The sequence below is a fragment of the Bicyclus anynana genome, chromosome 2 (assembly GCF_947172395.1).
Source record: "Bicyclus anynana chromosome 2, ilBicAnyn1.1, whole genome shotgun sequence".
Lineage (NCBI taxonomy): Eukaryota > Metazoa > Arthropoda > Insecta > Lepidoptera > Nymphalidae > Bicyclus > Bicyclus anynana.
In genome coordinates, this window is record NC_069084.1 from 14330666 (window position 1) to 14349157 (window position 18492).

General features: G+C 36.9%; 2 protein-coding genes across 2 annotated transcripts; one reads left to right on the forward strand and one right to left on the reverse strand.

Annotated features, from left to right (window-relative positions):
• Positions 1–3221: 3221 nt before the first annotated feature.
• LOC112051540 (zinc finger protein PLAGL1-like) lies at positions 3222–11831 on the reverse strand. The gene has a single exon (XM_024090229.2). The coding sequence runs from the start codon at positions 11355–11357 to the stop codon at positions 9849–9851; it is 1509 nt and encodes a 502-aa protein (XP_023945997.1). The 5' UTR covers positions 11358–11831; the 3' UTR covers positions 3222–9848.
• A 3051-nt stretch (positions 11832–14882) lies between these two features.
• Positions 14883–18312, forward strand: LOC112051543 (elongin-C). Its single transcript, XM_024090232.2, has 4 exons — positions 14883–15036; positions 15460–15560; positions 15801–15993; positions 17121–18312. The coding sequence occupies exons 2-4, from the start codon at positions 15464–15466 to the stop codon at positions 17260–17262; spliced, it is 432 nt and encodes a 143-aa protein (XP_023946000.1). The 5' UTR covers positions 14883–15036; positions 15460–15463; the 3' UTR covers positions 17263–18312.
• The last annotated feature ends 180 nt before the right edge of the window (positions 18313–18492 follow it).

Here is an 18492-nt window from a genome sequence, read left to right on the forward strand (position 1 = left end):
CTATTGCAAACTTAGTATACAGAGTGCCAGGGAGTATTTCCCATAACTCTGGGGTTATATTCTTTCCCGAAAAATAATTAAATATGTTCAAGGAACATGTGTTTTTAATATAACATTTTCGGAGTAAATAATATTTTTTTTTTTTGTAAATAGATTTTAAAATGTGTCCCATAAACGCATCCTTATAATTATTATGACGTAGCTAAGTTTGACATATTTTAAAATGCAAGGATAGATAAAGGCGTGTGTTATGTGGATAGTCGGAATTAATTTGTATGAAAACATAAAAAGCTATCATTTTTTAGTTAAAAAAATATTAGTTATGAAATTCGGCACCTGTAAGTGGACTCGTTAACGTCTTGAAGTTATGGGAAATACTCCCAAACATCCTGTATAGTTGAGTTATAGTCGGACGCAAGCTTTATGACGTCACAAATAAGCTGCGGCTGTCGCTACGCGGAGATCATACCTGACGTCAAGTAGCGGGTGGAAGGGATGCCTGCCGATGATAATGATTTTTGACGGCCTCCGTGAAGCAGTGGATTTGCAAGACGGAGGTCCTGGGTTCGATCCAAAGAGTATAGGTTTGTACAGGGTAGAGAGCCAACTTCGCTTTTTTGTGTCATACTGTTTGCAGTAACACCATCTATTTAATTACCCTCTGAACTAAAGTTATGTATAAGCCATATTTCGCTATACTTGTGAATATCGCTTTATTTGTGATCTTTAGTTATTAGTTTGGTCTACAATACATCTATGGGTAGGTTTTCCTTTCGATGTTCACCCTTTCATAAATTCAGGCTCTAGCAAAAGTAACCATAGTTGGTTACGCTGGGCGATCACTAAGCCTCGGTTTACTGTTTACTAAGCAAGTGCGAAAAGCCGTGATAGCCCAGAGGATATGACCTCTGCCTCCGATTTCGGAGGGTGTGGGTTCGAATCCGGTCCGGGGCATGCACCTCTAACTTTTCAGTTGTGTGCATTTTAAGAAATTAAATATCACGTGTCTCAATCGGTGAAGGAAAACATCGTGAGGAAACCAGCATACCAGAGAATTATCTTAATTCTCTTCGTGTGTGAAGTCTGCCAATCCGCATTGGGCCAGCGTGGTGGACTTCTGGCCTAACCCTTCTCATTCTGAGAGGAGACTCGAGCTCAGCAGTGAGCCGAATATGGGTTGATGAAGACGAAAAAAGTGTATTAAATAAAAAATAAACATTACGATGTCCAAAATATTTATTACAATGAAGACCATTTTACATTGTGTATTATAAACCAGGTACAACGTTTATAATTAATTATTGGGTTATCCATGGGGATATTCGGTTTACTAGACCAGTACGATTTTACATATTTGTTAGTAAGTAGGTATGATGTAACTACGACCATATACTTTTTAACATGCGTTTTTTTCAACTCCAATTTGTTATAAAATCTAACAAGTTTTTTTTTTCATAAATATAATAAGGCCTCAAAAACTTGGCTGCGCCAAAACATTGCTTTTATTTGACATTTAAAAAATATAATATAGCAAATTGTTATCTTCACATAGACCTTTCGGGAAGAAAGTTTGGATTTAGTGGTAAGACATACCAAGCACTTCTGTGCATAACTGAAGGTTCGTTTCGCTAAAAAATATTCCTTCGTTAGTAAAAAACTGTTAAACGGTTGCCCGTTTTTTACGATGCAATCTTGGGTCTGTAACGTTCCGGAACATCTTGCACTATGCTGAGCAATACAAGATTTTAAATGTCAGCGGTAACGTATCGGGGCGTCGGCAGAGCAACACCCCGCGCGCGCCTACTACCCACCCGCAGTCGCCTCACGCGTGTTGATTTTAGCATACTATCTATACTTATAATAAATCTGTAGAGAGGTCAATTCTGTCCATGAAATATATTTCCAAAATAACTACAATAACTATTAGTGATCGATACTGATGCCAAAAACGCAATCAGTAAAATTTTTGTCTATCTGTATGTTTGTTTTGGAAACAAAAACTACACAACGGATTTTAAGGAAACTTGGTACTAATATTCTTCATACTCCTGCAGGGCTAGCACGGGCAAGGGAGAAATTTATCCACGGGGAGAGGATAAAACGTTTATCCCCCACACTCGTTTTATCCACTCACCGCGCATGGGCACGTCGGTGGATATAATATCCCCGGTGGATAAACGGAAGGAAAGACTTGTCAACCCATTTGTATATATCTTATAAATTGGCATTAGGTATGTTAATAGTCCGAAATAAACGTAAATTTGATAATATTTGGTTTTTTGTGCATATTATTTATCTGTTTTCTGTTGGCATTGTTTTGTTTGGTGATTGTTTTTTGCGGTGGTTTGTAGTAGGTATCTATAGTATCTATCATACTAGCGGACCCGGTCAAGCTTCGTTTTGACATAAGTGCACTTGTTCTCTATCCCTACTCTACCCTTCTTTACCTCTACCCCTACCCTACCCCTGCCCTACCCCTACCCTACCCCTACCCTACCCCTGCCCTACCCCTACCCTACCCCTACCCTACCCTACCCCTGCCCTACCCTACCCCTACCCTACCCCACCCCTACCCCACCCCTACCCCAACCATACCCCACCCCTACCCCGACCCTAACACCCCCTCCCCCCCTACACCAACCCCCCCTACCCCACCCCTACACCACCCCTACCCCACCCCACCCCTACACCAACCCTACCCCCCACCCCCCCTACCCCGCCCCTAACACCCCCCCTACACCAAACCCCCCCCCCCTACCCCCCATCCCGCCCCTAACAACCCCCCCTCCCCCACCCCTACACCAACCCCCCTCTACCCCACCCCTACACCGCCCTACCCCACCCCCACCCCTACACCAACCCTACCCCACCCCTACCCCACCCCTACCCTACCGCTACCCTACCCCTACCCTACCCCATATTGCGAAGCAATTGTTAAAGACCAAAACATGCGAGACATAATTGTTTTTTTAAGTAAAGTTTTATCCCCACATCAACTTCACAGGGATAAATTTATCGCGTTTAAATGTCAAAAGTCCCAAAGTATATCATTTTATCCACTCCATATGCCATAGTCGAGGAAAAGATCTCCACGCGTAATGTCAATCGGGGATTAATTTGTCTTTCCCTTGTGGCCATGCTATGACGGGTGGATTTATATCCTTAGTCAGTGGATATAATGGGTGGATAAAAATTTTATCCCTTGCCCATGCTAGCCCGGCTGGGCAGGTTATAGTATACTTTTCATCACGTTACGATCAATAGAAGCAGAGCAGTGAAGGGAAATGTTGGGAAAACGGGAGAAGTTACTCCATTTTTACAGCGATACTACTGTAAGGGCTGGATTAAAGAGGTCCAAGGGCGGGCGTCCGCTAGTCTTACATATTAGCGTATGTACAACCTGCGAGTAGCGACCCCGCAGCTAATTTCCTAGACGTCCTTAAGATTGCATCCGATTATACCTACATCTTACTACTACATCCAAAACAAACTTTCATCAACTGTTTTACTATATGTTTGTATATCATTTGTAGCCAAAACATGACAGTTTACGTGTATAGTACTTATGGGCAATAAGAATAACAACCTTAAATTTTAAATCGTGGCAATAACAACCTTCCATACTTCAGCAATTGTCTAACATTCCCATAGTTCTCGCCAAACAAATAGAAGTCTCTGAAATTACATTAAGATCGAACTGCACAGGTATAAGCCTGTTGTGATATGTTTTTGTATACTGCGCAGTCTCATTTTCAGGAATCCCTATTTTTTAGCGAGATCTATACTTAGATAGGTACTCTTAGATAGTACACTATCGTAACTAGCAATCCATGCCTCTTATGAAAAAATAATTGTTTTCATATTATTTCTAAGTTTTTGAAATGCAGCAACCAATCTATTTATAACTGTAACATTGTAATGAATTATATATTTTTATATGCATTTAACATTCAATAAAAATGCCTTACCATAAAAGCGTAACAAAATAGATTCTTTGTATTAAAATATCGTACGATTTCTAAAAATATTTTCTTTCTTTTTTTTTGTTATAATTCAAACAACTAGATTTTTTAAGGCCCCTAAGTTTATACATAATTACGTATATCTATGAATCCACGTTACTTGTGCTACGAGTCTAAAAGACAGCAGAAATATGTAAAATGGAAATTAAATTGATAGGTACCCAATACAACACAATTTGCACTGTAGGTATCTACTTGAGGTTTTCCTGAAATATCGTCTCATTTCGTCGGCAATTTACGAACATTTATATATCCCTATCCCAAACATCGTTGTCGCAGAGTCAAACTCATTCGCACGTGTGCAAGGGCATATAAAATGTGCAAGTTTTAACAAAAATACCACGATTTTTTAAACATTTTTTGTACAAAAGATACAAAAATTTACGAGAATTTATTTAAATTTCAGACACTGTCGGGTCACCCTTCTGACGGACATTATATTCATTTTAGTATCAATTTATTTTTATAAGTACCTTTTTCTAGCAACTTTGCTCTTTAAAAATATTTTACATTAATGTATCTTTTTTCAGGTACCACCATCTGATCTGATAATAATTGTAGTATAGAAGGTACCACGAAAGTAAAGTAGGAAAAAATTTTATGAAGTGCGCTGTAGTCTATTTTTTTTGAATATTGCATTTAAATTATAAGTGCAAAACTGTAAATTATTAAAAAAATAAAAAATAAGTTCAAATTCTTGTCTTGACTTGTATTACGCAAAACTAACAACAGGCAAGTTTGATTATTATTAATTTAATCGTCATATTTTTGCCAAGGTTCATCTAAAAATAAATTCTTACTCATAGGATTTTCGTTGCAGTTAACCAAACTTACATTTTAAATTACATAAATAAAAAATATTCGAACTCTTACAAGTGTAAACACAAAATAGAATTATGTAATTATTTGGTATTACACAACATATTTTTTAATACAAAAAAAAATGTATAATTACAACGAGTCACACTCATTAGCTGATAAAAATATGGGAAAATTAAAAGTAATAACAATAATTACGCATAAAAATATTTTAAACAGTAAAGTGAACACTTTGTGTTACAAAAAAAAAAAAAACAAAATAGATACAATTTTTTTTCGTCTGCTGCTCAATAAATAAATGCCAAATATTATGTACTTTAATATTACATATTGAAGAACAAAGTCAACAGCGAACAACAAAGGGTTATACAAGTCTTTGATATGTTAACATTAATATATAATTTATAATCTAAGACATACAAAAATATATTGCATATATCATTGTTATATAATAGATGGGGAGTTAATGTCATAAATGATGAAACTAAAATTTTTGACCCATAAAGAGTTCTTTTTGGCCTTACATTACGGACCACAAATGTTTTTGTTACCTATAACCAAGATATTATTAAGATTTTTAATGACACTAACTGCCCATCTAATATATGTAAGTGTTAAAAATATGAAATTACTATTTATTAATACCCCCTGTGTAGTGGTTAGTATTTGTACTCTGTTTGGATTATGCACCTATTGTTTATATAAAAATATTACATAGAATATATAATAAAAAATGTTACTGATTTGTAAATATCACTTCTTATTATTCTTTGACTATTTGAGATAAACTATAATGTACTATTGATTGACTAGCGGTTAGAGTTTAGACTGTTATGGAAAAAATCTTAAGCACCTGTTGAACTATTCATAATAATTGTAAAAAAAAAACAAAAGGTTAAATACAAGTTAAAGGGCCTACACACGGCCCTAAAATCAGTGGCGATATCGGGACGGTGGTGGTAAGGACGAAATTGGCTGCTATTTTACACACGTCCCTGCCAGTCAGTACGTAACCGACCGTGCCACAGATTGTTCGTTAATCCGAGATGCCGCCGACACTCTTAAAACGGCAAAAAATAGATAATATCTTGACACTTACGGTGCCACCTAACCGGAGACGAAAAAGGAAGATTTGGGTTAAAAACTGGTTGATAAAAAGTCATGAACTAAGCCACATAAATAAATAAAATAGCGCATGCAACACTATAGACGATAATCGTCCCTAAATTGTGTGCTCGCCTGAAGCAATTTTAGGTTTAGGATAATAATAATAAAATCGGGTAAGATTCGTCTACACTTGAGGCAATTTATGGTACAATCTAGGGTCCTCCCCACCACTGCCACGATATCGCCACTGATTTTAGGGCCGTGTGTAGGCGCTTTAAGAACGACAGTTTACAATTGATTAACTTTATTCTCATTGGGCCATTTACTGATAATTCAGTACATAGGTGATACTTTACAGAGATTCATCACTGATCATAATGATCAATGAATAACAAATTTATTTTTGTTGATTTCTAAAATTTCTGAATATCATTAGCAGTACATGTTTAGGCGTAAAGGTAAGTATGTTGGGGGCATTATGTCGAATCAGGATGGTATTACCACACTGGTTTGTCGTTTTTTCACATGGAATTAATTTGTTATTCATTAGGCCATAATTATTTCATCCACAAAGTTCAACAGGACGCCAGTTCTAATAATAATTGATATATGAATTTATTTACATTTAAATACAAATGTATTAGTTTACATGAAAACAGTACAAAACTATGAAAGATTTTCACGAAACATTTTGTTCTGTCCTCCGAGATATATCTACAATAAAAAAAAACTACATTTTTAACATGAAAATGAACACAGACAATTAATTTTTATAAAAAATTATGCAATATACAAATTAGCAATGGAATGAAAATATTTTTATGTTCACATGTTTTTTTTTTTGTTTTAGCAAATTAATTAAAGTTACATATATACGATTCTTTTAATAAAAAATAGCTTGCTGATCATCTCAGAAAAACAAGTAATTGTTTAAAAAAAAGCAGCATGATTTATTAAAAAAAAATACCCCGATTCTCACACTCTAACATTAAATCGTCTGTACAATTTAAAAGAAACAGAAGAGAGACCAAAAGAATTGAAAAATAGAACACAGATTAATAACATAGATTGATCTAAGTAAACATCGGTAAATATCCAAATAAATGCAAAAAGAATTCGCCTGTACGCAGCGTATACGTAGACATAGCATGGCAACGCAACGTACCAAATAAATCTCATAACTAGCATTTTTTTTTAATTTTAGTCATTTGATTTTTTTTAATTATTTACAAAGTTAGCCCTTGACTACAATCTCACCTGCTGGTAAGTGATGATGCAGTCTAAGATGGAACCGGGCTAACTTGCTAGGAGGAGGATGAAAATCCACACCCCTTTTCGGTTTCTATACGACATCATATCGCTACGCTTTTTCGACATTTATGAAAATTACATTATTTATTAAAATATTTAGAAAAAAATTAACAAAACTCTCATCAGTGTTTGTGTAGTTTACCATGTATGAACATACTCAATAGGTACCTACTATCAACTAAGAGTCTAAAGACGTCCTACAATAATGATGATAATGCAATAATTGCTACCAGTTGTACCTAAACTATAGAATATACTTTTATATCGGAAATTAAACCGTAAAAAAAAATTAAAAAGGGTTAGCGTAAATAGAAAATGTAATTTCTGGAAAATGTCCATTGCTGATGAGTATCGATAAGTACGTACGGATTTCGTAAACATTTATGTTCAAATTCTATGTCTCTGCGATCTCTGTTCCTTCTAGTTGCCCAGACGTCCACTAATGAACTGATAGTGTTAATCATAAACGCAACGATAATGTTAAAACATAAACCAGCCCTTGATTGTTTGTAGTTCTCAAATAGAAAAAAAAAAAACACGTTTTCTTTCTCACTAACCTAACATACTATTTAAATTTCTAGACGTAAGAATAAGTTTGCAATTGAGGTAGATTAAATTTTTTACAGTCCTATTAACCTAAAAGATTAGAATTATTTACATATTCTATAATATGAAGCTTGTACAACACGGGATCTTTCCTCTAGACATATAAATTTTCGCTATTACTAGACGCCCAACATTGATAACGATAATTGTTTAAAAAACATTTTTAAACAATAACATTTAGGTTATAGGTATGAGTACATATCCTTTCGGTCATTATTTATGATTATTCTTTTTACTGAATCGCAGATTCCTAATTTCTTTATAATAATGATATTAATCTATTGCTGCTTAGCGAAAACAAGTTAAACTGTAAAAAAGAATTTAATGTAGGTAAATACTATAAAAGGAAAATATTTAGGCCAAATTCAGTAATTTTAACCCATACCCAGTTGCGAAGCTGAAGTGGCAATGGGCGGGGCACATACTTCAAAGAGCCGATGGACGTTGGGGTCCCAAACCACCAACCAGGTGGACTGACGACATCAAGCGAGTCGCAGAGATTCGCTGGATGCTGGCGGCTCAGTATCGTGATATTTGGAAGTCCCTACAAAAGGCCTATGTCCTGCAGTGGACGTCCATCGGCTGATATGATAATGATGATGATGATGATGATGAACCCTTACGAAAATTCAGGAAAAAATCTACGTAATTAGTAGGTACATCACGCAACCACACCAAATAATATTAAAAGGCGAGAAATGATAATCAAGGCAGTAAAAAGTGGCCAAGCAAAAAAAACTCAATTTTGAGGTGCTTTTCGTAACTTATGATAATAAAGAAACTACAGTTTGGAATGTAGTTTTTGCAGCTGTTTAAGTCAAGCATTCTTAGGCATAAATAGAATACAAAACAGATCGCCGATAAGAATGCACTATTGTCAAATATATGAAATGTATTTCAACAATGTAAGGCATCTAATATAGCTGTAAATCTTTCTTTCAATTCAATCACACCAAAGTCGTTTGAATTCCTACTACATTTTTTACAGACTTCTTGACACACTCACCTAGTCTCAAAGTGAAACTTACTACAAATTACATAATTTGGCTCATACTCCTAAAAATATGCTGAGACTATTCTTAGTTTCTCTTTTTTTTCGTATAATACCAGTTTATGTAGTTAAAATTTAAATTGCCAACATCAATATCAGTTTCTTTTGTTCGTTTGAGCAAAAGAATTATTGCTTAAGGTTCAATTGGATTTTTTCAGTAGATAGTCCAGAATCAAGTAAGTTTGGCACATTATTTTCTTGACCCTAAATTTGCAACTCTGCACTCTTAATTCAGCTCTAAAGGTTGTCTTAATTCTAAGGAAGCACTGCTCCTTGTGCTTCTGAGGTATATTATATGAAATGTTTATTTAATGATTTCCAAAATCAATCTTTTAAATAGATTTGGAACCCAGGATAGCTTAGTCTCAGATTATTTATGATAAAATTGTTCAATAATTTACAGCTGATCTGATCTTGACCATCTACATAATTATTCACCTTTTCCAAAAGGAATATGCTCTTTGTTGTACTAGCATCGCGTGGGAAAACAGTAAGCCTCTCTAAAACATATTATACAGCCTACTGCTTCCAAGAGCCATAAACCTCAATACCAATCTTGCTCATTTATTAAAATGCAACTAATGCATTGTGAACTACGCACGCTAATGTTACCATCTTACAGCTTACAGAGTTGGTCCCATTTACACTCTATAAACGTCATATAAAAAGGCTATAAATAAACAATTTACAATTCCGAAAGTACATACACGACTAGATAACATATTCATGTAGAATTCGGAAACATTTTGGTATACCTGAGACAAACATACAATTTGGCAACTTCGATCTCCAGCACATTCTATCCTACAAATGCCATTACATTATAACATTGCTACTGCACTATACCAAACTATATTTTACAGCTTAGACCAACCTTACATAATGAGGTAGCTCGGTATCGACGTAAGGTAAATGCAAGAGGCGGCGACACACTAGTGCGGCGGCGGTGGCTGAGGAGGCGGCTTTGGACTCTGCGCCGTCTGGAAGGCCTGTGTGAAAGCCGGCAACCGCTGCTGCACGCGCGCCTCCTCGCCCGAGAACGTGGGCTCGCTCTCCTCTAACAGCCCCAGCATCTGACTCGACAGCCCCGACGGGCCTTCCCCTGGATCTATTAGGATAGACTGCACATTGCCCGGATTCAGCAAATGCACATTTAGTGGATTTGATATGGGCTGTGTTGTAATGTAAGGCAAGTCGGATGGCGTCGGTGGATATGGGGGAGAAACCATATATACAACTGGGTACTCGATGATTTCACAGGTAGGTGAAGGTGGAGCTTCTATTTTAATTTCTATGGGCTCCAGTTTTATATCTGGTATTTCGACTATTATATCAGAATCAGGCACGTCTTCCTGAACGTCTTGAAGTTCTCGTTTTGGACTTTTCCAAAGATCAAAATCTGCACTTTCTAAAGAAAATTCAGAGTAAGTTTCTTCAAATGAAGATGCTTCCGGCAGTGGATCTCTCGAAGTGCCCACTACTGCCGATTTTAAAGATTCATCTGGATGGGCATTTTTAACATGTCTGACTAAATGATCTTTTCGTCCAAATTTTTGGGGACAGTACGGACATAGGAAATCTCGCCTACCAGTGTGAACAACCAAGTGCCGTCGTACATCCTTAGCTGTGAAAAATTTTCGGTCACAATGATCACAGGTAAATTTCTTATCAGTCTCACTTTTAGGTGTGCGACTACCTGTATGTACTTTGAGGTGATTTACAATATCCTGTTTTGTGGAAAACACCTCATTACAAATCTTACACTGTAAGTTTCCTTCCTCCGCTGAATGTAAAGCTGCATGTTTGCGATAGCTCAAGAGGGAGGTGTAAGATTTCCTACAGTCAGGCCGCTCGCACGTATAGAGTTTTTTGACAGGATTGTGCACCCTTACGTGATTAGTGAGATGATCTTTACGATTAAAAGTCTTACCGCAGACGGTACAAGCAAAGGCACGCGCCTTGCTGTGTATGAGGCTGTGGCGCACCAGCTTGAACTTGGAGTTGAAGCCCTTGTCGCACAGGTCGCAGGCGAAGGGCAGCTCGCCCGTGTGCGACAGCACGTGCTGGTTGAGCTTGCCGGGGCTGGAGAAGCGCTTGTCGCAGGTGGCGCAGACGTGGCGCTTGCCGCGCTCGCGGCGCGGGCGGCGCTCGGCGGGCGCGCTGGGCCCCGGCGCGCTGGGCCCCGGCGCCGCGTCGCCCGGCTCGGGCCGCTTGGGCGGCAGGGTGGGCACGCGCCGCGCGAACTTCACGGTGCGGAACGTGTGCTTGACGCTGCGCCCAGAGCCGCCGCGCGCCACGAACTCCAGCTTCGTGGGCAGCTGCGACGCGGGCGGCGCTATGAACCTCTTCTGCGGGGCGGCCGCGCGTTGCCCGCCCGCCTCCTCCGGGAACTCGGACCCACCCGCCGCGCCTTCACTAGGGTTCGGTGGTTGACTGGCCATCTCGCGCTCATCTTTGACGCGATTGCCCTATTGCCCGGTTCGTGTATCTCGCGTCGTCGCAGGGTTGGCTCCGCAGCAGCGCTGGTTCGTCGCGATGGCAGAAAACATTTCTGTCACATTGACGGTCTGGAAGCCCTTTTTCGTATTCGTGTCACATGGTTCTCGCGGAATTTCTGGAGTTCATCTTCGAATCACACTCGCGTACGTTTCTCTGTGATACCCCTAGGATATAAATCGAGTGGTAAAAGCGTAGGGGTGAAGAAAACTATGAAAATTTGACTTTTCTCAAAGAAATACGTAGCGGTTGACATCGAAATGTCAAAATAATGAAATGAAGCCAAAAAGCCATGTCAAAAAAAATCCGCCGAATCGCCGACGGCTGTCTAATTTACAAAATGATACCATTTTTTAAGAAATTTTTAATTTATTTATTTCTAAATTACAAAAAAATATTAATTTGAGATCCTTGCTCATTTGACATTTCATACGATGCACTTTGATTTTTTTTTTCAAAAGTCACCCTGTTATTAAAAAATTAAGAATGTCAAAGTTTCCGAATTAACTTCTTTAATTTTTAAAAATTTTAGGTCGAATCAAAGTGTGAATTAATTTATAGGGTACCAAGGTTTTGGAGATTGAGAACTTGGAAACTTGGAATTTATTTTAAAAAAAATAGAATAAAGAATGATACAGAATGAGTTTATAAAAGCAGCGCGGTGAGGTCGGTGAAACCCATAAAAAACAAATCGTCTCTTTGACAATTTGACACCGCTTGAACTTTATTCGTATTTAGTATTTCAAGATTTAACACTAACAACAATCACGTAAATTGATAACTTATTAGACTTATTTTGTTTTTTTTAGCTTTTGTGGTTTTTTAAAAACTTAAGACGCCACTTTTCTAGAGTAATATTGAAAATTACTGATGCGACACTTCATGTCGTACTGACTCGAGAATGTATTCGTTTTTGGATTTTTACTTGGAATGGCTGCATCCCAGCCGTTTTCCGTGCTCTCTATCTGCCTATTATTCTTTAATCTGTGATTCAAAATTACAAAATATATATATATATTTGAGATTGAGTTTTTTTTCAATAAAAGTGTCACAAGAACATGATTTTTGAAGTTTTAAATAAAATGGTGTTGTCCATTTTGCCCTCCAAGAGTGGCCAATTTTTAATAAAAAAAAAATTTGTGTTAAAAGATTTTCCGGACATCTTCAAGCTAACTTTTGTATTCTTTTTAAAATTTTAGATTCAGCAGTTTCGAAGAAAAGGGGAATGGTCGAAAGTTAATTAATCACATAGTAAATAGCAGGCTACTCGCCTGCTGTACAAAACTAAGAAGATTTTTGCATATAGGCAGTTTAGATGCCAAGAAACTCTAATTACATTTTTTTTTGTGAAAATAATCTCGTGATTACACGCTGTTATCTCTATGAATGACGTCACTTGCTAATGTATTGTGTTTCGGCAGCAAAAATTTTACGTAGATATTTTTTCATTTTTATATTATTTACTGGTTTTTTATTGACGGGACAAAATAAAATATAGCATAAAATACTTCCACAATTAAGCTTAAACACTGTTTACAAAAGAGGCAAGTAGCCTATTGGGTGTATCTACCAACTTGCATTTTTTTATGCACGCACAGTATTGTGTGATAATCAACAAAAATAATGTAGAATTTGGTAAACGTAGATAATATTAAACGCAAAAAATGAGCTCAAATATTTTATAACTAGCGGATGCCCGTGACTTCTTCCGCGTGGAAATCGATATAAACTTGCAACCCCTATTTAATTCCCTTCTATTATATTTATATTTTCACTTGTTTTATATTTAATAAACAGTGTACTAAATATTTTACAAAAATATAACTTTTTCATATAAAAATATATATATTTTTTTACATGAACGATTTCTATTAAAAAACTTCCATCTATTTTTAACCCTGTCCCTGTCTAACACCATGTCAGCATGTATGAGTACAGTTTGTTGACGACATATCCTTATTTTTTATGATTGACATCTATATCTATACTAATCTATACTAATATTATAAAGAGGTAAAGTTTGTAAGTTTGTAAGTTTGTCACATTTTTCAAATGGGGTAATCTTCGGAACTACTGGTCCGATTTTAAAAATTCTTTCACCAGTGGAATGCTACATTATCGGGGAGTGCTATAGGCTATATTTTATATTGGTATCATATATATTAGCTGAGTTATCCCAGTTTTTGTCATACAGGTCGGACTGAAAATCCTCTTAAACAGACTTATTTGCATGCGCTGCCTTAACTATTATGTAAAATTTAAATTAATGTATGGAGACTTTATGTATCTTTAAAAGTTCTACAAAAAAGTCCGCGACATCATATATCTATCTTCTATATATTAGCAGATATAGTACCTTTTGTGTTTTAAAAATTATTAATTTTATTAACCGACTTCCAAAAAGGAGGAGGTTCTACGTTCGGCTGTATGTATGTTTTTTTTTTTTTTTTTATATATACTTAGGTTTACGTCATTATTTATACAACTAATCTTTAATCCTTCTTAAAATAAATTATTTCATAATCACAAGGATATTATGGAGATAAGATTTGCCCTTTACAGTATGTTAGTTACTTAAATAGTTTCGGAGATAATACAAAATTTCTAAAAGACGCAGAAATTCCGCTATATGACGCCCGGCGCTTTCATTTACGTAGTTCCCGTTTCCGTGTGAATATGGGGATCAAACATAGCCTATGACACTCGCAAATAATGTAGCTTTCTATTGGTAAAACAATTTTCCAAATCGGTCCAGTACATCCAGAGATTACCTCCTACAACCACACGAACTTTACCTCTTTATATTGTTAGCATAGAAGTCTCTATTTCTCTTGGTCATACCACCACTCTCGAAGGACTGGACCGATTTAGCTAAGGGTAGGAGTAAGATAGAGAAGTTACAGGGTAGGGTAGGGTAATGGTAGGGTAGGGGTAGAGGTAGGGTAGTGGTAGGGTAGAGGTACGGGTAGGATAGGGAAGTGGTAGGGTAGGAGTAGAGGTAGGGTAGTGGTAAAGTAGAGGTACGGGTAGGATAGGGAAGTGTAGGGTAGGGGTAGGATAGTCGTGAGATAGGGGTACGGGTGGGATAGGGGTAGGAAAGGGATAGGGTACGGGGAGGGTAGGGGTAGGATGGGGGTAGGGTGTAGGTAAGGTAGGGGTAGGATAGTGGTAGGTTTGGGGTAGGGTAGGGGTAGGGTGGGGGTAGGGGTAGGGTAGGGTAGGGGTAGGGTAGATGTAGGGGTTGGGTAGGGTAGGGTTGGGGTAGTGGTAGGGTAGGGGTAGGGTAGGGTAGGAGTAGGGTAGGGTAGGGGTAGTAGTAAAGTTGACATCGAAATTTACGCGGACGAAGTCGCGGGCGTCCGATAGTAAATAATAAAGACATACCTACATACATGTTACGTGCGAAAAACATAACCCTTCCTCTAATCGGGTAATTTTTTTTTGTTTAATTCTGTGCATATTTTAGACATCTGTGGTCATGACAAATGGAAATGACAATTGACAATGACACTGACACAAACATATGTCAATTAGGTCCTTCACTCCATCCATTACATTACAATTCATTTAAAAATAAAATAACCTTATTTTATATCTAGATTCTAAGGCTCTGAATTGATAAATGTAAGTGTTAATAATTCAAAGTTAATATATAAGTACCTATTGTAAGTAATATTAATTTTAGTCCAATTTCCGATAGATCCTTGTGCCCCCAAGATAAAATGTATGTTCATGGTATTCAGGACAATAATGCTACATTGTGTATGTGATATTCATTGCGAGTAAGACAAAACAATGAACGTAGCGAACTATGCTGGCGGGGCGTTTTCCTATCAAGCCTCCCCCAGACAGTGCAGACAAATATGCCTCTTGAAAATTGTCCGTCAATGTTACTTCTTCGTTTTAAATATCTTTGTCCATTCTGTAAAAATCGGCTCATAGGTTGTATATTTTTTTTCGGATGCACTGAAGTCTGAAAGATAGCTTCGGTGCCTTAATTTAGTTCCGCCCTTTAGCTACAGTATTTATTTTCTTTTCTGTTTACAGAACCATGTCGGATCAGAATGTTGGATCAGCGCCACCTTCGGCGGCTCCTTCAGCCGCCAGTGTGGCAGATGAGCAAAGAACTGCAGGCTCGACTGGCTCTGGTGGGTACCCTACATCCTTAACTTTGCCTTTAGCAGTTCTCTATTACTTAACCTTATAAGTACCTTAGTCTTGTAAGGGCAAGGGCCCATTGAATCATGCGAGCTCAAATTTCTTTAAAATCATAATTAAAAATTTTTTATAAGGTTTTATTTTGAGATAAAACATCTCAATAAATATTAGTTTTTAATTAATATTCTAAAGGTATGACAAACTAAAACTTGTAGTATATTAAATTATAGGGTCTGAAGAAAAAGTGTATGGAGGTTGTGAGGGGCCCGATGCAATGTATGTGAAGCTAGTCTCCTCTGACGGACATGAGTTCATTGTGAAGAGGGAACACGCTCTCACATCTGGCACTATCAAAGCCATGTTGAGTGGACCTGGACAGTTTGCTGAGAATGAGGCCAACGAAGTAAACTTCAGGGAGATACCGTAAGTAGTAGTAGTAGATATTTCCTCTTCTTGATGTAGCTCTGCAGGTCTTCACGAGTTGCCTGTTGACTGCTTCTGATCTATTGTGATCACCACTGACTAAGTACAGTATCAGTTTCTTGATTGGTATGTGTTTTACCTCCTCTGGGTTTACTAAGAAACGCCATTGGTAGATGTTGCTTTTATGTATTAGAGCTGGGCATTGCATAGAATGTGCAGCCATGGAGTTGGAACTGGTGTTCAGTCAACATCTCAATAGTTATATGCAGTTACATTGTCTAGGCTGCTTGGTGGATCTAATGTCTATTTATTTTAATGTCTGGTCCATTAAAATAGGCTGATAATGATGATGATGGTGTTTAATTGTTAAAAATACTCTGTTTTATCATCACTTTATTTTGAGAGGAGGTCAAGAGGAGGATAAAATACCAAACTCTTTTTGATTTCTACATGACATCATACCAGAACAATAAATCCCTTGGTGGTACATCTTTGCCGGTAGGGTGGTAACTAGCCAGGGCGAAGCCTCCCACAAGCCAGGTCTAGTCCAATTAAGAAAACCAAAAACAAACAGCCTAGGATCAAAACCAGGACCTCCGTCATGTTAATGGACTGAGCATACCACTGCACTATGGAGTCCTACAAACATTCACAATCTGCTTGTGTGGTATCTATAAAACACAAGAAGTGAGTGACATTGGTCTAGGTGTATTTGCGTTATCGCATAACATCTATATCTATCTATATATATAAAAATGAATTGCTGTTTGTTAGTCTCGCTAAAACTCGAGAACGGCTTAACGGATTTATCTTATCTTGGTCTTGAAATGTTCGTGGAGGTATAGGGAAGGTTTAAAAGGTGAGAAGAAATCAAATAATTTCCGGGAAAACCCTAAAAACTGCCCTTTTCTATTTCCCATACAAACGTTTAAGAGTCAAGCGGTAGGGGTAGGGTAGGTTTAGGGTAGGGGTAGGGGTAGGGTAGGGGTAGAGGTGTAGAAGGGTAGAGTAGGGATAGAGAATAAGTGCACTTATATCAAAACGAAGCTTGACCGTGTCCACTAGTATTTATATACAAAAGTAGGTGGTTTGCTGATTTGCTGATATGATATTTTTTCAAATTCCAGGTCACATGTCCTTCAAAAGGTATGCATGTACTTCACTTACAAGGTGCGTTATACAAACTCTTCGACAGAGATCCCAGAGTTTCCTATTGCTCCGGAGATTGCACTGGAACTCCTCATGGCTGCCAATTTCCTTGACTGTTAGATAGTCTATGTACTAGGCGGCAAAGGTGGAATTCAAACCTAGTCCATAACTTAGCTCCTGACTAATGCCTTAAAGATTCATGGGTGCAACTGCAAATATTTTGTTTTATTGAAACCTTTTTTTAAAAGGAAAAATATAGTTTTTTTTCTCAATGAAATTATATCAAAATTGGTTATTAAGTGTAAGACTTGACTTGACAGCTTAACCTCGTCTGATTTTCAAGCATGTTTAATTATATAGTTACAATCACAAGTTAACACCAAAACAGTGTTAGAGTTTGGCTAATTAACGCAGTGACTGAAATTGACCAGCAAATTTAAAACAAATTTAAAAATGGAGGGTGCTCCCAAAACAATAGTGCATATATTTAAATAACTCAAGTTTAATGATTGCAATTTAATTATTTTTCAATAAGTAGTAAGGTTTTTATACATACTTTTTTTATAATAATAATTATAAAAAAAGTATGTATGTAATATTTAATAAGTAGATATTTTTTCATTTGCCGGGCGATTTGTCTCTACTTTCATTAGCCAAAGTCTAACTTGTGATATTAGCCCTGTTAATTGCCATTTAAGAGACAATATGTTTGTTATCTATGGGTAGTTTGGCTCAATAACAAGTGAACTGTATGGATAGTAACAAATGTGGCTTTACTGTGTTTAGAAAGCACCAAAAAATTGTCTAAATGTGTTCACAATAACCCTGGTTGTACTGAACGGAGTTAGGAGTTACATGTTAGGTTGAACTTTTATGATAAGTAAATACCTCTATCAAGATTAACTTGAGAATTTTCGTGTGAAAACATACTAACTTATGACTAGAAAAATATAAAAATGTTCTGAACTTTGACTAAATAATTAGGTAACTTATAAAAAAAGTAACTTTTCAAATTACGAGTAAATGGCATTTTTCCGGTGTTAACATACCCCATTACAGAAAAAGTAAATTGTATAAAGGCATTTATAGATTTTGCTTTAGTAACAGCGAATTTATTTTGCATGTCACAATCTATTTAAGTATTTCTTTGTAATAAATTGTAAACTCTAAGATATAGTTTTATTTCATTTTCTGAACATCATCATTATGTGTTAGACATAGATAGTTAGATACATAGGTACACATAAACCTAAAGTCCAACTCAGAGATTGCGTTTCTAACACCTGTCAATGTCAATGAGATATTTAAACATCTTTATCCTTATTATCGAGTAATAATAACGATGTCAGA

Coding starts and splice junctions, on each gene's coding strand:
- LOC112051540 (XM_024090229.2), bottom strand. CDS start 11,357: ATGGCCAGTCAACCACCGAACCCTAGTGAAGGCGCGGCGGGTGGGTCC.
- LOC112051543 (XM_024090232.2), top strand. CDS start 15,464: ATGTCGGATCAGAATGTTGGATCAGCGCCACCTTCGGCGGCTCCTTCA. Junction 15,561..15,800: donor TGCAGGCTCGACTGGCTCTG/GTGGGTACCCTA, acceptor ATTAAATTATAG/GGTCTGAAGAAAAAGTGTAT. Junction 15,994..17,120: donor GTAAACTTCAGGGAGATACC/GTAAGTAGTAGT, acceptor TTCAAATTCCAG/GTCACATGTCCTTCAAAAGG.